The 26,427-nt window shown below is 40.9% G+C and overlaps 2 protein-coding genes across 2 annotated transcripts; one reads left to right on the top strand and one right to left on the bottom strand.

Annotated features, from left to right (window-relative positions):
- Window positions 1–232: 232 nt before the first annotated feature.
- LOC145876291 (uncharacterized) lies at window positions 233–7,162 on the bottom strand. The gene is made up of 2 exons (XM_082972083.1): window positions 6,610–7,162; window positions 233–3,326 (listed from the first exon to the last, which is right to left on the bottom strand). Exons 1-2 carry the CDS (start codon window positions 6,950–6,952, stop codon window positions 2,917–2,919), a joined length of 753 nt encoding a protein of 250 aa, XP_082828209.1. The 5' UTR covers window positions 6,953–7,162; the 3' UTR covers window positions 233–2,916.
- Window positions 7,163–16,352: 9,190 nt separating this feature from the next.
- LOC145876295 (uncharacterized) lies at window positions 16,353–19,138 on the top strand. The gene is made up of 2 exons (XM_082972086.1): window positions 16,353–16,359; window positions 17,465–19,138. Exons 1-2 carry the CDS (start codon window positions 16,353–16,355, stop codon window positions 18,256–18,258), a joined length of 801 nt encoding a protein of 266 aa, XP_082828212.1. The 3' UTR covers window positions 18,259–19,138.
- Window positions 19,139–26,427: the final 7,289 nt, after the last annotated feature.

Here is a 26,427-nt window from a genome sequence, read left to right as displayed (position 1 = left end):
GTCTCAAGGGTGGGCAGTCAAAAAGTTTTGTGTTTAGCGTTTAGCCAGTGAGTTGCCATGGATCTTTTTTTGACTGCACGTTTTTCCGTATTGGAGATGAGTTTTGTTCGGGCTCGTTCCAAGGGGACGAGAGTTCTAGAAGCTAGTGGGGAAGAAATACGTTTTTTTCTTGTTTATAATTGTTGACAGCCAGTAGACACCATGTTTATATTGGTGAAGGTGAAGCATTGTAGTTGATTATAATGTGAATTGGAAGTTGTTTTCTGTTGGTGGTAAGCATTCTCTTAAGGTGTTACAGTCTTTGGTTTTTCCATTTATATTTTGAGGTTTGGATTTTTGCACGTCTAGCTCGTTAGCACGTCTAGCCTCTTACATCTAGACGTTCCGCTAGCTCCAATATCCAATGATGGGCGTGGCGCGAAATACAAAGTCCTCGAAAATCCGAAAACTTCAATTTTTCAAACATATGACTATTTTACAGCATTTTAAAGACAAGACTCTCCTTTATCTAACTACACTGTACAAATTTCTGGCGCCTTCTGAGAGCCTATGGGAGTGTTAGAAAATGTCACGTCATGCCAGAGATCCCCTGTTTTGGTTAGAGATGATCAAGAAGGCCATGAAATGGTCAGAGAGAGCGCTTCCTGTTTGGAATCTTCTCAGGTTTTGGCCTGCCAAATGAGTTCTGTTATACTCACAGACACCATTCAAACAGTTTTAGAAACTTTAGGGTGTTTTCTATCCAAATCAAACAATTATAGGCATATTCTAGTTTCTGGGCAGGAGTAGTAACCAGATTAAATCGGGTACGTTTTTTATCCGGCCGTGCAAATACTGCCCCCTATCCCCAACAGGTTAATCCATTTGCACACACTGTATATAGATTTTTCTGTTGTGTTATTGACTGTACGTTTGTTTATCCCACTTGTAACTCTGTGTTGTTTGTGTCGCACTGCTTTGCTTTATCTTGGCCAGGTCGCAGTTGTAAATGAGAACTTGTTCTCAACTGGCCTACCTGGTTAAATAAATCAATAAAATCTTAACTTTATTGACAACACCCAAATGGATACTGTCATTAACGCGGTTCTTCAATAATTACACATAATTCTTAATGCTTTAGCAAACATTATATTAAACAGGACATTCAAATATCCTTACAATTATAATCCAAAGTAGTGTGAAATGAACTCATCATCAACCTGGAAATGGAGGTTACTCCCCTGAATTTCCCCCATTCACATTCAGAATACATTGTGAAAAACTAAAATCTTTGCTCAACATTGTGCCAAAAGTCGTCCGGCACACTGCTTAGAGTTTCAACAACATGAATAACGTATTTCTTGCCTACAATCATCAATGACACTACGAATGTGAAAACAAGACAAAATATGACTATTCTTGCTCATTTTAAGGCAAATATCAAATAATTTTAACATTCATTACAGACGTCAATTGTTGTCCAACATCATGGCTCCGCTGTTGGCATCACCTTTTACAGTGGATTACTGCTGTTGTGGGCCTTTAATTATAATTTCACATTATAATCAACTACAATGCTTCACCTTCACCAATATAAACATGGTGTCTACTGGCTGTCAACAATTATAAACAAGAAAAAATATATATATTTTCCCCACTAGCTTCTAGTACTCTCATCTTCCTAAAACTTGGAACGAGCCCAAACAAAACTCATCTCCAATACGGAAAACCATGCAGTCATAATAAATTATAAATTGTGATCCATGGTAACGGACTGGCTAAACACAAAACACAAAACTTTTTAACTGCCCACCCTTGAGACAATCAGCAACCAAGTTGTCCTCACCACAGACATGTCTGATTTCAAGAGGAAACTCCTGCAATATCCATAGTAACTTTCCACCTCACTGCGGAGCTTCTCTCTCTTTTCAGGGTTCACTAGATAGGCATGTTGTTGGATCGGGGCCCAGTCCCCAATGTCATGCTCTAGTACATTTGGGTTGGCACATCTGAGAATGAACCCTGATATTATAAAAGCAGGGCAACAATGTCATTATAATTGTACCAAAAAATTGTCAGTTGGTTGCATAAATAATTATCACTACTAAATGTTACATGAAATGTAAATATGAAATATTTGATTGCATAGTCATATTTTCAATTACATGTTGCTAGATGGGATATCCCCGATGTCAAAACACAGTTTTAACGTGTCCAAATCAATAACCAATATGCAGAAACAGTTTGTGATAAATTGAAAACCTAAACATAACATGTGCTATATACACAAACATCTGCCACAATAATCATATTACTTGTATTTTTTAAACAAGCTCCTTATAAACTGCACCAGAAACACTGTTGTTTTGACAAGTAGCAATAAATCACTGATATCGATTAGGGGGGAAATCAGGTTGTACGTGATGTTGAAACTAACACAACTAAAAAAAACACATGGAAATGGGAGATATATTTTACCTCACTGGTTAGACGACAACCTGCAGAAGACAGTCTGCTACATTTTGGAGTGATGCATTTTGATTCAAGTGCGTCACCAACGTGGTAAGTGTAACACAACTCTTTTTTTGTTAGTCACTTTTTGTTAAATCTCATAAATAGTGACTCTTCCATTTCAGAGCCTGGATTTTCCCCCTGAGGTTAATATCCATATCATGTTGAAATCAATAGAACAGGGGACAAACGTTTAGGGTTCTACATTGTGACATCATTAAAATACTCCTACTACAATGTTAAAACATTCTACATAGTGACATCATTAAAATACTCCTACTACAATGTTAAAACATTCTACATTGTGACATCATTAAAATATTCCTACTACAATGTTAAAACATTCTACAATGTGACATTATATCATTGATATCATGAAACAACTCCATGTATTTTCTGATGTTTGATCAGAGATCTTTAATCAGATTATCTCTTGTCACACTGATCACAGCTACAAGGTTTCTCTCCTGTGTGTGTTCTCTGGTGTGATATCAGGCTGCATGACTGAGTAAAACTCCTCCCACATTGACCACAGTTATAAGGTTTCTCTCCTGTGTGTATTCTCTGGTGTGCAGTCAGATTTCCAGATTGACCAAAACTCTTCCCACATTGATTACAGCTATAAGGTCTCTCTCCTGTGTGGATTCTCTGGTGAATTTTAATGCCTGATGAGTTGAATCTCTTCCCACAGTCAGAGCAGCAGTGAGTTTTCTTCCCTGTGGGTCTCTGCAGGTGTTTCTTGAGGTGTTCTGATCTGGAGAGACTCTTCTCTGCCTCTTCAGCATCATGATGTTGTTGAGGCTCCCCAGAGGATCCACGATAGTCCCATATCTCTCCTGTGTGAACAACAAAGTCAGACAGATGATTAAAGGCCCACAACAGCGGTAATCCACTGTAAAAGGTGATGCCAACAGCGGAGCCATGATGTTGGACAACAATTGACGTCTGTAATGAATGTAATGATTACTTGACATTTGTCTTAAAATGAGCAAGAATAGTCATATTTTGTCTTGTTCTCACATTAGTAGTAACATCGATGATTGTAGGCTAGAAATAAATTATTACAGTTGTTGAAACTCTAAGCAGTGTGCCACACGAGGGCAATTTGATTGTAGAAACACCTCCCTGCTAATAAGGAAACCACTAGTTATGGATGTAGTATATCTGGTAATGAGGAAACCACTAGTTATGGATGTAGTATATCTGGTAATGAGGAACCCACTAGTTATGGATGTAGTATATCTGGTAATGAGGAAACCACTAGTTATGGATGTAGTATATCTGGTAATGAGGAAACCACTAGTTATGGATGTAGTATATCTGGTAATGAGGAAACCACTAGTTATGGATGTAGTATATCTGGTAATGAGGAAACCACTAGTTATGGTTGTAGTATATCTGGTAATGAGGAAACCACTAGTTATGGATGTAGTATATCTGGTAATGAGGAAACCACTAGTTATGGATGTAGTATATCTGGTAATGAGGAAACCACTAGTTATTTTTGTAAAGTTATTTTTGAATCTGGCAATGCGGTTGCATTCACGAGATGTTAATCTATAATTCTTTGAATGACAATATTATATTTTACCAATGTTTTTGAATAGTAATATTTTAATTTGTTGTGCTGATTCACTGGTGGTATTGGACGGAAAATATTTTCTGAACATCACCGCCATTGTAAAATTCTGTTTTTGGATATAAATATAAACTTGATAGAACAAAAAATGCATGTATTGTCTAACATAATGTCCTAGGAGTGTCATCTGATGAAGATTGTCAAAGGTTAGTGCATAATTTTAGCTGGTTTTCTGCTTTTGGTGACGCCTGTCTTTGCATTGAAAATAGCTGTATGTAATGTTTTGTCAATGTACTGTCCTAACATAATCTAACTTTATGCTTTCGCCGTAAAGCCTTTTTGAAATCGGACAACGTGGTTAGATTAAGGAGATGTTTATCTTTCAAAGGGTGTAAGATAGTTGTATTTTTGAGAAATTTGAATTATGACTTTTAATTGTTTTCAAATTTGGCGCTCTTGATATTTCACCTGTTGTTGATAGGGTGTACCAGGGGTGGGACGCTAGCGTCCCACGTAGCCCATAGAAGTTAATGCACCACCACTAATGAGTTGTGGAGCATCTCAAAGCAAATGTTTCTTCACCTCAAACAGCAAGTGCACCTCAGCCACGCTCAAGGTCCTAAACGATATATCTTAACCGCCATCGATAAGAAACAATACTGTGCAGCCGTATTCATTGACCTGGCCAAGGCTTTCGACTCTGTCAATCACCACATCTTCATCGGCAGACTCAACAGCCTTGGTTTCTCAAATGACTACCTCGCCTGGTTCACCAACTACTTCTCTGATAGAGTTCAGTGTGTCAAATCAGAGGGCCTGTTGTCCGGACCTCTGGCAGTCTCTATGGAGGTGCCACAGGGTTCAATTCTTGGGCCGACTCTCTTCTCTGTATACATCAATGATGTCGCTCTTGCTGCTGGTGATTCTATGATCCACCTCTACGCAGACGACACCATTCTGTATACTTCTGGCCCTTCTTTGGACATTGTGTTAACAACCCTCCAGACGAGCTTCAATGCCATACAACTCTCCTTCCGTGGCCTCCAACTGCTCTTAAATACAAGTAAAACTAAATGCATGCTCTTCAACCGATCGCTGCCTGCACCTGCCCGTCCGTCCAGCATCACTACTCTGGACGGTTCTGACTAAGAATATGTGGACAACTACAAATACCTAGGTGTCTGGTTAGACTAAACTCTCCTTCCAGACTCACTATAAGCATCTCCAATCCAAAGTTAAATCTAGAATTGGCTTCCTATTTCGCAACAAAGCATCTTTCATTCATGCTGCCAAACATACCCTTATAAAACTGACCATCCTACCGATCCTCGACTTCGGCAATGTCATTTACAAAATAGCTTCCAATACCCTACTCAATAAATTGGATGCAGTCTATCACAGTGCCATCCGTTTTGTCACCAAAGCCCCATATACTACCCACCACTGCGACCTGTACGCTCTCGTTGGCTGGCCCTCGCTTCATACTCGTCGCCAAACCCACTGGCTCCAGGTCATCTACAAGACCCTGCTAGGTAAAGTCCCCCCTTATCTCAGCTCGCTGGTCACCATAGCAGCACCCACCTGTAGCACGCGCTCCAGCAGGTATATCTCTCTGGTCACCCCCAAAGCCAATTCCTCCTTCGGCCGCCTCTTCTTCCAGTTCTCTGCTGCCAATGACTGGAACGAACTACAAAAATCTCTAAAACTGGAAACACTTATCTCCCTCACTAGCTTTAAGCACCAGCTGTCAGAGCAGCTCACAGATTACTGCACCTGTACATAGCCCATCTATAATTTAGCCCAAACAACTCCCTCTTCCCCTACTAAATTTATTTATTTTGCTCTTTTGCACCCGAGTATTTCTACTTTGCACACCCATCTACTGTCATATCTACCATTCCAGTGTTTTACTTGCTATATTGTATTTACTTCGCCACCATGGCCTATTTATTGCTTTTACCTGCCTTATCTCACCTCATTTGCTCACATTGTATATAGACTTATTTTTCTACTGTATTATTGACTGTATGTTTGTTTTACTCCACGTGTAACTCTGTGTTGTTGTATGTTGTCGAACTGCTTTGCTTTATCTTGGCCAGGTCACAATTGTAAATGAGAACTTGTTCTGAACTTGCCTACCTGGTTAAATAAAGGTGAAATAAAAAATAAAATAAAAGATCAATGTCCCTGTTTTATTAGATAGTACTCACTGTATTTACTGGTGTTAATCAGATCAATGTCCCTGTTTTATTAGATAGTACTCACTGTATTTACTGGTGTTAATCAGATCAATGTCCCTGTTTTATTAGATAGTACTCACTGTATTTACTGGTGTTAATCAGATCAATGTCCCTGTTTTATTAGATATTACTCACTGTATTTACTGGTGTTAATCAGATCAATGTCCCTGTTTTATAAGATGGTACTCACTGTATTTACTGGTGTTAATCAGATCAATGTCCCTGTTTTATTAGATAGTACTCACTGTATTTACTGGTGTTAATCAGATCAATGTCCCTGTTTTATTAGATAGTACTCACTGTATTTACTGGTAATAATCAATTCTCCAGTCTTCTCTTCTTCGTCCTCCTCTAATGTGACAGTAATATCCCCCTCTTCATCCTTCATTCCAAAAACGTCTTCATCTTCTTTCACTTCATCCTCTTCTTTCACAGTAACATCCTCCTCCTCCTTCACTCTGAACACGTCTTCCTCTTCTTTCACTGAAACGTCTTTCTCTTCTTCTTTCACGGTAACAGCCTCACCCTCCACTTGTTTTTGTATTGTAACATCTTTCTCTTCTTCCTCCTCTTTCACCAGAGCTTCTTTCTCCGTCCAGCAGACCTCTTCTTTAACAGGAGGAGAGTAGCTTAGTGAACTCATGGTCGGGGATAATAGCTAGTTAGCATTAGCGACTAGACTAGTGCTAACTTAACCACCCAGCTAGCTGACTTACAACGTAAATATTACATAAAATGGAGTACTATGTTTAAATCACAGTGGCAATTAAACCACGAAATTGTCTTAAGAACTTGAATGTTCAGACTTTGTCAGCTAGCGAGCTACCGAGGTGGCTGCAGTTGTTGAAGAAGCGTTCCGTCCACTAGATTATACGTCACACTAGAAACATCGCCTGAAAGACACATATCGCCATCTGCTGTCTGGAGGGAGGAAACGCAGTTGAGGAGGGAAAACTATTTTTATTCTTCATTGAATTATAATATTATAAAGCAGTTTAGGAAAACGTTTTTTCTCTCCATTAAATATGAATATTATATCAACACGTACAAAGAGCAACAAGTGTTGTTTGATTAGTTCAGATTTTTTTTTATGAGAATTTAAAACAAACTCTACATCTACTCCACATCTGTATTTCTGATTCAGTCAAATAACTAGATATCAAAATAAGCACCTAGTTATTGATACCCTTGATAAAGATGAGCTAAAATGACTGTATGAAATAAATAAATAAACTTTACCCACTACCAGGATATTTTAGCCCAAAACCTGGTTACCTCTCTGCTAGGAGGCTGAGACTTGGCCATAAGTGGATCTTCCAGCAAGACACATCAACATCCACAAAGAAATGGTTATTTGGGCACAAAAATCAACATTTTCAATGGCCATCTCAGTCTTCGGACTTGAACTCCATTGAAAACCTGTGGTTTGAATTGAACAGGGCAGTCCATAAGACAGACTAAATAAATCAAGGACCTGGAGAGATTCTGTATGGAGGAATGGTCTAAGATCCCACCCAATGTGTTCTCTAATCTCATTAAACATTTCAGTGTCATTATCCTCCCAAGGGGAGGGTGCTGGAGTATTGAAAACATGGGTGGCAATAATTCAGACCCCTACCTTTTCAGAATTACATGTTAAACTCTATATTTTTCTCTGAGCAATTGTATTAGTATAAAATAATATAATTTCCCTTTATTTTTTATACAATATAGCTCAGTATTTGAATTCTTTATTTTATAGAGTCGTTTTTGCTCATCTTTATCAAGGGTGTCAACAATTTTGTCCCCCACTGTACCTCCATACTGCTGCTACATGGTGTAACAATACATCATGTAGATGTATATAATGAACAGACTAGGTCTATACTGCTCCTACATGGTGTAACAATACATCATGTAGATGTACATAATGAACAGACTAGGTCTATACTGCTCCTACATGGTGTAACAATACATCATGTAGATGTATATAATGAACAGACTAGGTCTATACTGCTCCTACATGGTGTAACAATACATCATGTAGATGTATATAATGAACAGACTAGGTCTATACTGCTCCTACGTGGTGTAACAATACATCATGTAGATGTATATAATGAACAGACTAGGTCTATACTGCTCCTACATGGTGTAACAATACATCATGTAGATGTATATAATGAACAGACTAGGTCTATACTGCTCCTACATGGTGTAACAATACATCATGTAGATGTATATAATGAACAGACTAGGTCTATACTGCTCCTACATGGTGTAACTATACATCATGTAGATGTATATAATGAACAGACTAGGTCTATACTGCTCCTACATGGTGTAACAATACATCATGTGGGGCTTTAAGGCGATGTTAGTGTGACGTATAATGTAGTGGACGGAACGCTTCATAATTTTTTTTTTTTTTTGCACAAATCTTTATTTAACTTGCTGTAAATAACAGTAACATGCAAAACATAAACAACAGCAGCAACAGGGGATTTGTAGATCAGTCATTCTGCAGTCGCCTGCAGTGTCGAACAAGCCCAATACCAAACCAATCAGGTGGTTGCTTGATGAAATGAAGCTTCAGACGCCATTGATGACGTGCTGCTGATAAAGTGATACAGGCATCGGTACACTGCTTTGAAGTTTACTGCTTATCGATTTGGACGCAGGCCTCGTAGCTCCGGTATCAAAAGTAACATCCCTACTGACAACAAGGCAGCAGAGTCTACCGTGCTAATGCGTTCCCACTAGATATCACAACCACACAGTATATGAAAGCATGAGGTGTGGCTGACGTTTACAAGCTGGAGCTAAATACCGAGCTAGCTCAAACTCTGTAGCACATAGTGCATTGTGGGTAGTTTAGAAGATATCCGGAAATAAGTTTAAGAAATATGTAACAACGCAAAAACATAACTGTTTGTACTTATAGGTAACCAGATTGTGACTACAACTAAGTTACTAAGTCTTTAACCACACTGTGTTGTTACACGGGTGAGTAAAAACGAACGCTTCCTACCCTTTAACTTTTTGTCAGAAAATAAAATAAACATTTTACTCAACTGCGTTACCCACTCCAGTCAGCAGATGGCGGTGTGGGAATTTAAGGTAATGCTGTTGGTGTGACGTATAATTTAGTGGACGGAACGCTTCTTTCAACAGCAGCAACAGTTATTCAGCCTCCTCGGTAGCTTGCTAGACAAAATAGCCGAACCGATAAAGCTCTTTAGACGCGTTAGTGTATATTAGCCACTGTGTTTTAAACCCACTTCTGTCGTCTAGTTAGTTATCCGATTTAATTTAATATTTACGGTGTTGTTGTTATTATTCAGCTAGCGGGCTGGTTAAGTTAGCATTAGCCTAGCTAGCTAACATCTCTGACCATGCGGTCACTGAGCTACTCTCCTGCTAAAGAAGAGAATATCACAGTAAAACAAGAAGTAGAGGGTGAGGCCGTTACTGTGAAAGAAGAAAAAGACGCGTTCAGAGTGAAAGAGGAGGAGGATGTTACAGTAAAAGAAGAGGAGGATGCAGTTTATGGAGTGAAAGAGGAAGAGGGGGAGATGACTGTTACATCGATAGAGGAGGAAACTGGACATCTGGGCCCGGTTTCCCAAACGCATCTTAAGGCGTCCAATGGTTCTAACGGTGAACTTAGCCATAAGATGGTTTTGAGAAACCGTTCCCTGATTAACACTAGTAAGTACTGTCTTAAATACAGAGGCACAAACTCTGCAGTTGTTGAACTGATGTGTGGTGTTAAAGCTGAAATATGCAATAGCTACATCCATATTGCGACTTTTAAATTATTAATTCATAGCCATTGATTGTTGAAGAATATAACACATGCCTCATGAGCTTAGTTCGACTGTTGTACCCCATCAGAACCCCAAATAAGCTTTTTTTTACTCCAATGTTTAGAAATGTAAACCAACACTGTATAGCCTCAACATAGTTAAAACTATAATGTTGATATCATGGATGGTCAGTCCTTGCATCCATAGGTCTGTCTGTCTGTAGTTACATTTCTCCAACCCCATAATCATCTTATTACCAAAACAGTGGTGGAATTACAGCTTTGTTATTGTTTGAACTGCAGATTGCTGGGTTGTGTGGGTTTTTTCAACAGTAACAAAATGGCTGCCCAGAGGCTTGGTTTGGTAAACAGCTGAGGGATGGGGGAAGGAGGAGTGTAACCACTCAAATTTATTCATCCAGGATGTCATAATGATAGTTTAACCAGGTTTCTAGGATATATAGTATATTCTAGAATTCATCCATGATGTCATAATGATAGTTTAACCAGGTTTCTAGGCTATATAGTATATTCTAGAATTCATCCATGATGTCATAATGATAGTTTAACCAGGTTTCTAGGCTATATAGTATATTCTAGAATTCATCCATGATGTCATAATGATAGTTTAACCAGGTTTCTAGGCTATATAGTATATTCTAGAATTCATCCATGATGTCATAATGATAGTTTAACCAGGTTTCTAGGCTATATAGTATATTCTAGATTTCATCCATGAGGTCATAATGATAGTTTAACCAGGTTTCTAGGATATATAGTATATTCTAGAATTCATCCATGATGTCATAATGATAGTTTAACCAGGTTTCTGGGCTATATAGTATATTCTAGAATTGCCAGTGTAGATTTCCTGTGGAGGCAAATTATTAGAGCTGTTGATAAGTCATTGTATAATATTCAGCCAATTGTTTTTCATGCCATTACATTAAAGGCAAGACATACCTAGATTTAATTACATTCATGAATTGGTTTGAAACCTTTGTTTTAAACCCTTCTCAAAGTTGGTGCCTTGACGGATTTGTAAAAAATGGTTTGTCATGAAACACAATTTAAAAAAAAATTCATTTAAACGTAACCTTTATTTAACTAGGCAAGTCAGTTAAGAACAAATTCTTATTTACAATGACTGACGACGCTGGGCCAGTTGTGCGCCGCCCTGTGGGATTCCCAATCACGGCCGGTTTTGATACAGCCTGAATTTGAAACAGGGTGTCTGTAGTGACGCCTCAAGCACTGAGATGCAGTGTCCGCTGCGCCACTCTGGAGCCCCAAAATCATGTTCTAGTGCTGTCCCCAACTAAAATACATCTTGGTCAACCAAGAGTCATCTGTTCTTTCTACAAATCGCTCCATGTGTTTTTATACAATCAACTATATGTACTGAACTTGTCTGATGCTTTAAGCATGCTATTTGATTAAATAATTAAAACACACAAATGACTGGAGGGAGCCAGTCGTCAACATAACCTGACTAGAGGGAGGGAGCCAGTCATCACTATAACCTGACTAGAGGGAGGGAGCCAGTCATCACTATAACCTGACTAGAGGGAGGGAGCCAGTCATCACTATAACCTGACTAGAGGGAGGGAGCCAGTCATCACTATAACCTGACTAGAGGGAGGGAGCCAGTCATCACTATAACCTGACTAGAGGGAGGGAGCCAGTCATCACTATAACCTGACTAGAGGGAGGGAGCCAGTCATCACTATAACCTGACTAGAGGGAGGGAGCCAGTCATCACTATAACCTGACTAGAGGGAGGGAGCCAGTCATCACTATAACCTGACTAGAGGGAGGGAGCCAGTCATCACTATAACCTGACTAGAGGGAGGGAGCCAGTCATCACTATAACCTGACTAGAGGGAGGGAGCCAGTCATCACTATAACCTGACTAGAGGGAGGGAGCCAGTCATCACTATAACCTGACTAGAGGGAGGGAGCCAGTCATCACTATAACCTGACTAGAGGGAGGGAGCCAGTCATCACTATAACCTGACTAGAGGGAGGGAGCCAGTCATCACTATAACCTGACTAGAGGGAGGGAGCCAGTCATCACTATAACCTGACTAGAGGGAGGGAGCCAGTCATCACTATAACCTGACTAGAGGGAGGGAGCCAGTCATCACTATAACCTGACTAGAGGGAGGGAGCCAGTCATCACTATAACCTGACTAGAGGGAGGGAGCCAGTCATCACTATAACCTGACTAGAGGGAGGGAGCCAGTCGTCACTATAACCTGACTAGAGGGAGGGAGCCAGTCGTCACTATAACCTGACTAGAGGGAGGGAGCCAGTCGTCACTATAACCTGACTAGAGGGAGGGAGCCAGTCGTCACTATAACCTGACTAGAGGGAGGGAGCCAGTCGTCACTATAACCTGACTAGAGGGAGGGAGCCAGTCGTCACTATAACCTGACTAGAGGGAGGGAGCCAGTCGTCACTATAACCTGACTAGAGGGAGGGAGCCAGTCATCACTATAACCTGACTAGAGGGAGGGAGCCAGTCATCACTATAACCTGACTAGAGGGAGGGAGCCAGTCATCACTATAACCTGACTAGAGGGAGGGAGCCAGTCATCACTATAACCTGACTAGAGGGAGGGAGCCAGTCATCACTATAACCTGACTAGAGGGAGGGAGCCAGTCATCACTATAACCTGACTAGAGGGAGGGAGCCAGTCATCACTATAACCTGACTAGAGGGGGTCAGTCGTCAACGTGACCTGACCTGCATTCTGCAGGCAGAAAATATCCTGATAAAAATAAATATCCTAGAAATCACTTTGGCTGCACATGGCCTGTCTACAACAAACCTGAAACATTATATCAACTATCAACTGGGTCAGTGAAACTCGGATAGCAAGCTTGCAACATTGTATAAAATATTCTACACCCTCAGTTTCCTGCTCCAGTGAGTTCTGGACAGACACAGCTGTAGGCTATTTGTGCAAAGGCTAAGAAGTAATCAGGTATTTTATGACATTTCCACAGGATCAGAGAATTACATTTTTCCCTTTTTATGCTGAGTGGTTATCGAAAGGGCGAGAGCTGGAAATATTTTACTAAAATACTTTGAGGAACTATTGTCATCGGCAAATGATTTTGATTAGACTTTATGTGTTGTTTGGAAATGAAGAAAAAATTACTTTGAGAAGCTCCAACTCATTAGTGGTGGTGCGTTAAGACAATCAGAAATACTATCTGACATCACCAAATGGGCACATTTATAGGCCTACATTTGCACACAGGCCAGGTAGACTAGTCCTACTTCTATATGCGTATTCAGGTGTGCGTCCTTACTCAACATTGACAGGAGTGTTTCAAACAAAAGACAATTAATAAATTGACAAGAATCTTGCGGGGTCAGGTCTGGGTGGTCTGCCAGGGGCCGTTTCATTTAGTATCCGTTTGGGTCAGTTGGGGAATGATTGTATTTCCCCATAGTATGTTGTACCGAAGTTGACCGACTGAAAGGGAGTGTAACTTTATGACTATAATTACTGTTCCCTGAAGGAGGGAAACGAGGTACAACACCTTCCTGGGTCGGTGAAGAGCGGTATTACATTTAAGGAATAAATCCAAGCCTCACTCTCATCACCTGTGGAAGGCGGGGCTTCCAGCGAGGCGTGGATTTGATTGTATGTTGTACCTAGTTTCCCTCCTGTTTCATATATTGCTGTTCACTGAACCCTATGATCACTTGGCTACATAGCTGATGCCTGCTGGACTGTTCATTAATCACGGTACTCCATTTTGTTTATCTGTTGGCCCAAGCCTAGAACTCAGGCCCTGTGTGTAGTTAATCGACCCTCTCTGCCCATTCATCGCCACTTTACCTGTTGTTGTTGTCTTAGCTGATTAACTGTTGTTGTCTTACCCGTTGTTGTCTTAGCTAGCTCTCCCAATCAACACTTGTGATTGCTTTATGCCTCGCTTTATGTCTCTCTAATGTCAATATGCCTTGTATACTGTTGTTTAGGGTAGTTATCCTTGTTTTATTTTACTGCAGAGCCCCTAGTCCCACTCAACATGCCTCAGAGAACTCTTTTGTCCCAACTCCCACACATGCGGTGACCTCACCTAGCATAACTGGTGCCTCCAGAGGAGAAACCTCTCTCATCGTCACTCAACACCTAGGTTTACCTCCAGTGTACCCGCACCCTACCATACCCCTGTCTGTACATTATGCCTTGAATCTATCCTACCACGCCCAGAAATCTGCTCCTTTTATTCTCTGTTCCCAACGCATTAGACGACCAATTCTGAAAGCCTTTAGCCGTACCCTCATCCTACTCCTCTGTTCCTTGGGTGATGTAGAGGTTAACCCAGGCCCTGTGTGATGTCCTGGCCGTGTCTGAATCCTGGCTTAGGAAGGCAACCAACAATTCTGAAATTTCCATCCCCAACCACAACATTTTCAGTCAAGATAGAACTGTCAAAAGAGAGGAGTTGCAATCTACTGCAGAGATGGCCTGCAAAGTTCTGTCATACTTCCCAGGTCCATGCCCAAACAGTTCGAGCTTCTAATTTTAAAAATGAATCTCTCCAGAAATAAGTCTCTCACTGTTGCCGCCTGTTATAGACCCCCCTCAGCTCCCAGGTGTGCCCTGGACACCATATGTGAATTGATTGCCCCCTATCTATCTTCAGAGTTGGTTCTATTAGGTGACCTAAAACTGGGATATGCTTAACACCCCGGCCGTCCTACAATCCAAGCTAGATGCCCTCAATCTCACACAAATTATCAAGGAACCCATCAGGTACAACCCTAAATCCATAAACATGGGCACCCTCATAGATATTATCCTGACCAACTTGCCCTCCAAATACACCTCTGCTGATTTCAATCAGGATCTCAGCGATCGTTGACTGCATCCGTTATGGGTCCACGGTCAAACGACCAACCCTCATCACTGTCAAACGCTCCCTAAAACACTTCTGTAAGCAGGCCTTTCTAATCGACATGGCCCGGGTATCCTGGAAGGATTTTGACCTCATCCCGTCAGTAGAGGATGCCTGATTTTTCTTTCATTATAATTTCCTCACCACCTTAAATAAGCAAGCCCCGTTCAAAAAATGTAGAACTAAGAACAGATATAGCCCTTGGTTCACTCCAGGCCTGACTGCCCCCGACCAGCACAAAAACATTGAATAGTCTCTGCGATATGCAACTTTTCAGAGAAGTCAGGAACCAATACACAGTCAGTTAGGAAAGCAAAGGCTAGCTTTTTCAAACAGAAATTTGCATCACGTAGCTCTAACTCCAAAAAGTTTTGTGACACTGAAAGAGTTGCAAAACCTGGACCCGTAAAAATCAGCTGGGCTAGACAATCTGGACCCTCTCTTTCTAAAATGTTCCACCGCCATTGTGGCAACCCCTAAATGCAGCACTAACCTTTGATGATCTTCATCAGATGACAATCCTAGGACATTGTTATACAATACATGCATGTTTAGTTCAATCAAGTTCATATTTATATCAAAAACCAGCTTTTTAAATTAGCAAGTGACTAGCATGTGACTAGCATTCCCACCGAACACTTCCGGTGAATTTACTAAATTACTCACGATAAACGTTCACAAAAAAAAAAACTATTATTTTATGAATTATAGATACAGAACTCCTTTATGCACTCGCTATGTCCGATTTTAAAATAGCTTTTCGGTGAAAGCACATTTTGCAATATTCTGAGTAGATAGCCCGGCCATCACAGGCTAGCTATTTTGACACCCACCAAGTGTGGTACTCACCAAACTCAGATTTACTATTAGAAAAGTTTGATTACCTTTGCTGTCTTCGTCAGAATGCACTCCCAGGACTTCTACTTCAATAACAAATGTTGGTTTGGTTCCAAATAATCCATAGTTATATCCAAATAGTGGCGTTTTGTTCGTGCGTTCAAGACACTATCCGATGGGTAAAGAAGGGTGACGCGCCCGACGCGTTTCGTGACAAAAGAATTCAAAATATTCCATTACCGTACTTCGAAGCATGTCAACCGCTGTTTAAAATCAATTTTTATGCTATTTTTCTCGTAAAAAAAGCGATAATATTCCGACCGGGAGTCGTTGTTTTCGTTCAAAGAGAGAGAAAGTAAACATGGTGTCGGCTCGTGCACGTGCCTCCAGTCTCATTGTTCTCTGATCGACCACTTACAAAATGCGCTAATGTTTTTCAGCCATGGCCTGCAAAGCCACAATTCACCTTTCTGGCGCATTCTGAGAGCGTTAGAAAATGTCACGTCATGCCAGAGATCCCCTGTTTTGGTTAGAGATGATCAAGAAGGCCATGAAATGGTCAGAGAGAGCGCTTCCTGTTTGGAATCTTCTCAGGTTTTGGCCTGCCAAATGAGTTCTGTTATACTCACAGACACCATTCAAACAGTTTTAGAAACTTTAGGGTGTTTTCTATCCAAATCAAACAATTATAGGCATATTCTAGTTTCTGGGCAGGAGTAGTAACCAGATTAAATCAGGTACGTTTTTTATCCGGCCGTGCAAATACTGCCCCCTATCCCCAACAGGTTAATCCATTTGCACACACTGTATATAGATTTTTCTGTTGTGTTATTGACTGTACGTTTGTTTATCCCACTTGTAACTCTGTGTTGTTTGTGTCGCACTGCTTTGCTTTATCTTGGCCAGGTCGCAGTTGTAAATGAGAACTTGTTCTCAACTGGCCTACCTGGTTAAATAAATCAATAAAATCTTAACTTTATTGACAACACCCAAATGGATACTGTCATTAACGCGGTTCTTCAATAATTACACATAATTCTTAATGCTTTAGCAAACATTATATTAAACAGGACATTCAAATATCCTTACAATTATAATCCAAAGTAGTGTGAAATGAACTCATCATCAACCTGGAAATGGAGGTTACTCCCCTGAATTTCCCCCATTCACATTCAGAATACATTGTGAAAAACTAAAGTCTTTGCTCACCATTTTTGCTCCAGGCAGATATAGTACATCCATAACTATCGGTTTCCTCATTAGCAGGGAGGAGTTTCTGCAATCAAATTGCCCTCGTCCCGCAATTTTAGCAAACACAGAAAGGGGCCTATATTGGAGACCAAAAGTCGTCCGGCACACTGCTTAGAGTTTCAACAACATGAATAACGTATTTCTAGCCTACAATCATCAATGTCACTACGAATGTGAAAACAAGACAAAATATGACTATTCTTGCTCATTTTAAGGCAAATATCAAATAATTTTAACATTCATTACAGACGTCAATTGTTGTCCAACATCATGGCTCCGCTGTTGGCATCACCTTTTACAGTGGATTACCGCTGTTGTGGGCCTTTAACCATCTGTCTGACTTTGTTGTTCACACAGGAGAGATACGGGACTATCGTGGATCCTCTGGGGAGCCTCAACAACATCATGATGCTGAAGAGGCAGAGAAGAGTCTCTCCAGATCAGAACACCTCAAGAAACACCTGCAGAGACCCACAAGGAAGAGAACTCACTGCTGCTCTGACTGTGGGAAGAGATGCACCTCCCCAGCAGGCATTAAAATTCATCAGAGAATCCACACAGGAGAGAGACCTTATAGCTGTACTCAATGTGGGAAGAGTTTTGGTCAATCTGGAAATCTGACTGCACACCAGAGAATCCACACAGGAGAGAAACCTTATAACTGTGGTCAATGTGGGAGGAGTTTTACTCAGTCATGCAGCCTGATATCACACCAGAGAACACACACAGGAGAGAAACCTTATAGCTGTGGTCAATGTGGGAAGAGTTTTGCTGCATCTAGCTCTCTGACTTCACACCAGAGAACACACACAGGAGAGAAACCTTATAGCTGTGAACAATGTGGGAAGAGTTTTACAACATCTGACCATCTGACTCGACACCAGAGAACACACACAGGAGAGAAATCTTATAGCTGTGAACAATGTGGGAAGAGTTTTACAACATCTGACCATCTGACTCGACACCAGAGAACACACACAGGAGAGAAATCTTATAGCTGTGAACAATGTGGGAAGAGTTTTACAACATCTGACCATCTGACTCGACACCAGAGAACACACACAGGAGAGAAACCTTGTAGCTGTGATCAGTGTGACAAGAGATTCTCCGGTAAAAGACATCTGATCAAACATCAGAAAATACATGAATGAGTTGTTTCATGATATCAATGATATAATGTCACAATGTAGAATGTTTTAACATTGTAGTAGGAGTATTTTAATAGTGTCACAATGTAGAACCTAAACGTTTGTCCCCTGTTCTATTGATTTCAACATGATATGGATATTAGCCTCAGGGGGAAAATCCAGGCTCTGAAATGGAAGAGTTACTATTTATGTGATATAACAAAAAGTGACTAACAAAAGAAAGAGTTGTGTTACACTTACCACGTTGGCGACCCACTTGAATCAAAATGCAACTCTTCAAAATGTATCTAGCAGCTTTCTACAAGTTGTCCTCTAACCAGGGATGTACACATTATTCCCAGATTCCATGAGGTTTTTGAGCTGTTAGTTTTAACAGGATGAGTAACCTCATCTCCATTCTGTCAAACTAATGATTTCAGCATTATATCGATGAGTTATGACATAAGTGTTGTGTTCCTTTGTTTAGCGACCCCTAAATTTAAATGCATCACTCCAAAATGTAGCTGACTGTCTTCTGCAGGTTGTCCTCTAACCAGTGAGGTAAAATATATCTCCCATTTCCATGTGTTTATTTTATTTGTGTTAGTTTCAACAACAGTACAACCTGATTTCCCCCCTAATCGATATCAGTGATTTATTGCTACTTGTCAAAACAACAGCGTTTCTGGTGCAGTTTATAAGGTGCTTGTTTAAAAAATACAAGTAATATGATTATTGTGGCAGATGTTTGTGTATATAGCACATTTTATGTTTAGGTTTTCAATTTATCACAAACTGTTTCTGCATATTGGTTATTGATTTGGACACGTTAAAACTGTGTTTTGACATCGGGGATATCCCATCTAGCAACATGTAATTGAAAATATGACTATGCCCCGTTTTTTCAGTGACTTGAAAAAAACTTCATTTCAACTTTAGTTGCAGGTAGCCTAGTGGTTAGAGCGTTGGGCCGTCATTGAAAATCAGAATTTGTTCATAACTGACTTATTGACAATTATTGCCTACCGGGGAACAGAGGGTTAACTGCCATGTTCAGGTGCAGAACGACAGATTTACCTTGTCAGCTCGCGATTCAATCCAGCAACCTTTCGGTTACTGTTAAATGAAGGTTAAAATAAAGAAATAAATACACATGGACGCAGTATAATCATTTGGTCTGTAATCAATTTTATTAACAATCCTACATCACTCCAGTATTTCTTCACAACATTCAAGCGTTAATTGTCTTTATTCCACTACTGAAGAATCATGTCTCACATCACCTCATATTTCAAACATTCAGCCTGACAAAATATACGTTTTATTATTCCATGCCTCACCATTAAGTTAATTATTGCCAATACATATTAACCAAGGGGTGTACATTTGATCACAATTTATTTTGACTTTTTCCGTATTGGAGATGAGTTTTTTTGGGCTCGTTCCAAGTGGACCAGAGTTCTAGAAGCTAGTGAGTTTTAGGAAGACGAGAGTTCTAGAAGCTAGTGAGTTTTAGGAAGACGAGAGTTCTAGAAGCTAGTGAGTTTTAGGAAGACGAGAGTTCTAGAAGCTAGTGAGTTTTAGGAAGACGAGAGTTCTAGAAGCTAGTGAGTTTTAGGATTCTATAGAAAGAAGAGAAAAAGGAGAAAAAAATATTTCAATTGTATATTATTATTTTGAAATAAGTGTGTTTTTCTTGTTTTTAATTGTTGACAGGAGGTGAAGCATTTTAGTTGATTATAATGTGAAATGGAAGTTGTTTTCTGTTGGTGGTGAGCAAACTTTTCCAACAAAAATATAGGATATATTTGTTGTCTTAAGGTGTTACAGGCTTTGGTTTTTCCATTTATGTTTTGAGGTTGGACTTTAGTACGTCTAGCTCGTTAGCACGTATAGCTCGTTAGCACGTCTAGCACGTCTAGCTCGTTGGCACGTATGGCTCGTTGGCACGTCTAGCCCGTTAGCACGTATGGCTCGTTAGCACGTCTAGCTCCGTCAGCACGTCTAGCTCCGTCAGCACGTCTAGCTCCGTCAGCTCGTCTAGCTCGTCAGCACGTCTAGCTCCGTCAGCACGTCTAGCTCGTTAGCACGTCTAGCTCCGTCAGCTCGTCTAGCTTGTTAGCACGTCTAGCTCGTTAGCACGTCTAGCTCGTTAGCACGTCTAGCTCGTTAGCACGTAGGACGCACTGATTGGTGTCACCTCGTTAGTCAGTATGTGTTACACGGCTTGTCCATCTCGTTAGTGGGAAGGTGTTTCACCTGAGCTGGTCCAGGTTCTATTTAAGAGTGTCTGGCCCAGTGCTCCAGTTGTCTTGATACATGTGGAGAGTCAACACCTTTAGTTGCTCCACCTTTTTGGTTTACTTCCTGTCTTTAAGTTTGGTGTGGGTTTTTCTTTTGTTTGCCTCTTCTTGGGCAGATTTAGTGGGTCTCATGGTGGGTGTCTTTTAGGTCCCAGTTGTTGTTACTAGTCAACTTCCAGTGGACACCCCCATAGTGTCTTTCAGAGCCCCTCCTAAAAAACAAATTCTATTTTGGGTTGGATATTGCATCATATTGTTGATATTTTAATCAATGGCATTTCCTTACAATGCTCATTCATCTTTCAGTTGTTATTGTTTTTTATCCTCATATTTGTGTACTAAATATTTCTTTTTATTTTCATAGTTTTTTCCTGTGAAGCCATTGTGTTGCATCCATGTCTGAAATGTGCTGTATAAATAAAGCTTGATTTGATTTGAACATATTGTAAAACAAATTAACCCAATGACTGACCAATCAACAAACTATTGGTCCACCTTAGTATGAAAAACTGTATCAATCCCACTTTTCCAGCCTGCTGAAGGCGTGGTGGAGTGGTAAACACCACCCCCGGCTCTACCAGGGGCTTGAGGTGGTCTCCCACAGCTCTGCTTATGTCATGTTCTGTGACCTTGCTGTTCCATTTATTGACTGTCCCTGCAACACAGAAACACATTTAGTCATATTATATATAACACTCAAAGTAATGGATATGGAGCATCTATGGCCTCAGTTACACCTGGCACCTAAATGTGACTTCTGTCATCTGATCACTCCAAGCTGCATTAGGTTCAGATCTACCAGGATGGGCCTTTGACACAGTCAGGCCACTGATTATGCATCAGCAATGTAAAGAGATGGGGTGAATGAGGGGAAAAGTAAATTTGACACAAATGACCTTCATAATAAATCAAATGTTGTTGGTCACATACAGGTGTTCAGCAGATGTTATTGCAGGTGTAGTGAAATGCTTGTCCTTCTAGTTCCCACAGTGCAGTAATATCTAACAATTAATATCTAACAATTTCACAACAAATACCTAATACACACAAATCTAAGTAAAGGAATGGAATTAGGAATATATAAATATATGGATAAACAATGTCAGAGCAGCATAGACTGAGATACAGTTAATACATATGAGATGAGAAATGATATGTAAACATTATTAAAGGGCCAATGATTTCATGATGCCTGTTTATCAGTCTGATGGCCTGGAGATAGAAGCTGTTTAACAGTCTGATGGCCTGGAGATAGAAGCTGTTTAACAGTCTGATGGCCTGGAGATAGAAGCTGTTTAACAGTCTGATGGCCTGGAGATAGAAGCTGTTTATCAGTCTGATGGTCTGGAGATAGAAGCTGTTTAACAGTCTGATGGCCTGGAGATAGAAGCTGTTTAACAGTCTGATGGCCTGGAGATAGAAGCTGTTTAACAGTCTGATGGTCTGGAGATAGAAGCTGTTTAACAGTCTGATGGCCTGGAGATAGAAGCTGTTTATCAGTCTGATGGCCTGGAGATAGAAGCTGTTTATCAGTCTGATGGTCTGGAGATAGAAGCTGTTTACCAGTCTGATGGCCTGGAGATAGAAGCTGTTTAACAGTCTGATGGCCTGGAGATAGAAGCTGTTTAACAGTCTGATGGTCTGGAGATAGAAGCTGTTTAACAGTCTGATGGCCTGGAGATAGAAGCTGTTTAACAGTCTGATGGTCTGGAGATAGAAGCTGTTTAACAGTCTGATGGTCTGGAGATAGAAGCTGTTTAACAGTCTGATGGCCTGGAGATAGAAGCTGTTTATCAGTCTGATGGCCTGGAGATAGAACCTGTTTAACAGTCTGATGGTCTGGAGATAGAAGCTGTTTAACAGTCTGATGGCCTGGAGATAGAAGCTGTTTATCAGTCTGATGGCCTGGAGATAGAAGCTGTTTATCAGTCTGATGGTCTGGAGATAGAAGCTGTTTACCAGTCTGATGGCCTGGAGATAGAAGCTGTTTAACAGTCTGATGGTCTGGAGATAGAAGCTGTTTAACAGTCTGATGGTCTGGAGATAGAAGCTGTTTAACAGTCTGACGGCCTGGAGATAGAAGCTGTTTAACACTCTGATGGCCTGGAGATAGAAGCTGTTTACCAGTCTGATGGCCTGGAGATAGAAGCTGTTTAACAGTCTGATGGTCTGGAGATAGAAGCTGTTTAACAGTCTGATGGTCTGGAGATAGAAGCTGTTTAACAGTCTGACGGCCTGGAGATAGAAGCTGTTTAACAGTCTGATGGCCTGGAGATAGAAGCTGTTTAACAGTCTGATGGCCTGGAGATAGAAGCTGTTTAACAGTCTGATGGCCTGGAGATAGAAGCTGTTTAACAGTCTGATGGCCTGGAGATAGAAGCTGTTTAACAGTCTGATGGCCTGGAGATAGAAGCTGTTTATCAGTCTGATGGTCTGGAGATAGAAGCTGTTTAACAGTCTGATGGCCTGGAGATAGAAGCTGTTTAACAGTCTGATGGCCTGGAGATAGAAGCTGTTTAACAGTCTGATGGCCTGGAGATAGAAGCTGTTTAACAGTCTGATGGCCTGGAGATAGAAGCTGTTTAACAGTCTGATGGCCTGGAGATAGAAGCTGTTTAACAGTCTGATGGCCTGGAGATAGAAGCTGTTTATCAGTCTGATGGTCTGGAGATAGAAGCTGTTTAACAGTCTGATGGTCTGGAGATAGAAGCTGTTTAACAGTCTGATGGTCTGGAGATAGAAGCTGTTTAACAGTCTGATGGCCTGGAGATAGAAGCTGTTTAACAGTCTGATGGTCTGGAGATAGAAGCTGTTTATCAGTCTGATGGTCTGGAGATAGAAGCTGTTTAACAGTCTGATGGTCTGGAGATAGAAGCTGTTTAACAGTCTGATGGCCTGGAGATAGAAGCTGTTTAACAGTCTGATGGTCTGGAGATAGAAGCTGTTTATCAGTCTGATGGTCTGGAGATAGAAGCTGTTTACCAGTCTGATGGCCTGGAGATAGAAGCTGTTTAACAGTCTGATGGTCTGGAGATAGAAGCTGTTTATCAGTCTGATGGCCTGGAGATAGAAGCTGTTTAACAGTCTGATGGCCTGGAGATAGAAGCTGTTTAACAGTCTGATGGTCTGGAGATAGAAGCTGTTTATCAGTCTGATGGCCTGGAGATAGAAGCTGTTTATCAGTCTGACGGCCTGGAGATAGAAGCTGTTTATCAGTCTGACGGCCTGGAGATAGAAGCTGTTTAACAGTCTGATGGCCTGGAGATAGAAGCTGTTTAACAGTCTGACGGCCTGGAGATAGAAGCTGTTTAACAGTCTGATGGCCTGGAGATAGAAGCTGTTTACCAGTCTGACGGCCTGGAGATAGAAGCTGTTTAACAGTCTGATGGTCTGGAGATAGAAGCTGTTTAACAGTCTGATGGCCTGGAGATAGAAGCTGTTTAACAGTCTGATGGTCTGGAGATAGAAGCTGTTTATCAGTCTGATGGTCTGGAGATAGAAGCTGTTTATCAGTCTGATGGTCTGGAGATAGAAGCTGTTTATCAGTCTGATGGTCTGGAGATAGAAGCTGTTTATCAGTCTGATGGCCTGGAGATAGAAGCTGTTTATCAGTCTGATGGTCTGGAGATAGAAGCTGTTTAACAGTCTGATGGTCTGGAGATAGAAGCTGTTTAACAGTCTGATGGCCTGGAGATAGAAGCTGTTTAGCAGTCTGATGGTCTGGAGATAGAAGCTGTTTAACAGTCTGATGGTCTGGAGATAGAAGCTGTTTATCAGTCTGATGGCCTGGAGATAGAAGCTGTTTATCAGTCTGATGGCCTGGAGATAGAAGCTGTTTATCAGTCTGATGGCCTGGAGATAGAAGCTGTTTAACAGTCTGATGGTCTGGAGATAGAAGCTGTTTAACAGTCTGATGGTCTGGAGATAGAAGCTGTTTACCAGTCTGATGGCCTGGAGATAGAAGCTGTTTAACAGTCTGATGGTCTGGAGATAGAAGCTGTTTAGCAGTCTGATGGCCTGGAGATAGAAGCTGTTTTTCAGTCTTTCAGTTCCAGCTTTGATGCACCTGTACTGACCTCACCTTCTGGATGATAGCAGGCTGAACAGGCAGTGGCTCGGGTAATAACAAAGAAGAAATGTGTGTGCCTGAGGGGAAATTAACTTTCATACAGCCAAAAGGGGTGAGAAATTACACCCATATCAGTGGACAATTTGCACTAATGTAAATAAACATAATGATGGAACATATTACCTTTTGCTGACGTGATGAACCGCTAAGGGGACATAAATATTTACCATCTAAACCATGTGTGACCTCTCACCTCTCTGGATGTAGAAGTGTTCTTCCTAACCAGTCCCTCAACAGCTCTCTGACTGAGCTCCACCCTCACTGGGTCTTCAGAGGAGAGGAAGGCTGAGGAGGGATGGAAGGATGAATGGATCAGTCACTCAATAAAGTGTAGAGCTGCTGTCTATGCTGTCTGACTAAATCACTATTTTAGTAGTTCATTAAAGTAAATAAGGCTTTATGACTGCTGAATACCAACTATCAATCACTTAGATCATGTATTTTCAGGTAGAGATACATCCTTGGGACGTCCCTAGCCCGTTGAAGTTGACATTTAAAATGGTTAAGGTAGGGGTTAAGGTTAGGGTTTAGGGTAGGGATGTCCCAAGGATCCCAGATAGAATAATGCACAATGGTCAATGCTGTCTCTTTTACATAGCAGGTGATGAGTTCTGAACTTGAAAATATTAAATATCCTTATTATGTGAAATTGTATGAAACAATAATGTATGTTGATGCTAATATGATGTACAATATTCCATCATGTTTCTATCTGATAACAATAGAGTAATATATTTAATATGACAAATACAATTTTTTAATAGTATCACTAATTCATTTTAATTAACTTAATCATTATGATTCAACATCAGTTCACCGTCTCACCTCATACTGTATTGGAGCAGCAGCAGCTGACTGCCCAGTTCAACATCAGTTCACCGTCTCACCTCATACTGTATTGGAGCAGCAGCAGCTGACTGCCCAGTTCGACATCAGTTCACCGTCTCACCTCATACTGTATTGGAGCAGCAGCAGCTGACTGCCCAGTTCGACATCAGTTCACCGTCTCACCTCATACTGTATTGGTGCAGCAGCAGCTGACTGCCCAGTTCAACATCAGTTCACCGTCTCACCTCATACTGTATTGGAGCAGCAGCGGCTGACTGCCCAGTTCAACATCAGTTCACCGTCTCACCTCATACTGTATTGGAGCAGCAGCAGCTGACTGCCCAGTTCAACATCAGTTCACCGTCTCACCTCATACTGTATTGGAGCAGCAGCAGCTGACTGCCCAGTTCAACATCAGTTCACCGTCTCACCTCATACTGTATTGGAGCAGCAGCAGCTGACTGCCCAGTTGAACGTCAGTTCACCGTCTCACCTCATACTGTATTGGAGCAGCAGCAGCTGACTTGATCGTTGATGCTAATCATCATGTTTGAATCTGAGAGTAAATAGAGCCGACTACACTCTAAAAATGAAGGGTTCAACTGGAGTTGTTCTCAGATCCCCTAAGAACCGTAGGGTTCTTGGTCAATGAAAAACAGCCCCAAAAGGTTCTTCAAAGAACTTGTTAGAAGGTGGGTTCATCGAGGAACCTCCGTTGTTGCTGGACTTCTTCCGGGAACTTCGCAATTACAACTGAAAACGATGGTGACAAGTTTGGATGCGACAACAGTTAAAAAGGTTAAGTTGGGTTGATGTTTGGCTCTGAATATGTCTCGAAATAATGTATTATAATAATATAACATACTAATAATGAATAACGAAGACAATGATAGTTTTCTGTGAATATATTCCATAACGTTACTATAGTTAATG

This window comes from Salmo salar, unplaced genomic scaffold (genome assembly GCF_965601325.2).
Source record: "Salmo salar unplaced genomic scaffold, fSalSal1 ptg000566l, whole genome shotgun sequence".
Taxonomy (NCBI): Eukaryota; Metazoa; Chordata; class Actinopteri; order Salmoniformes; family Salmonidae; genus Salmo; species Salmo salar.
Note: the sequence above shows the minus strand (reverse complement) of the source record. Positions and strands in the feature narration are given on the sequence as shown.

Coding starts and splice junctions, on each gene's coding strand:
- LOC145876291 (XM_082972083.1), bottom strand. CDS start 6,952: ATGAGTTCACTAAGCTACTCTCCTCCTGTTAAAGAAGAGGTCTGCTGG. Junction 3,327..6,609: donor GATTATTACCAGTAAATACA/GTGAGTACTATC, acceptor TTGTTCACACAG/GAGAGATATGGGACTATCGT.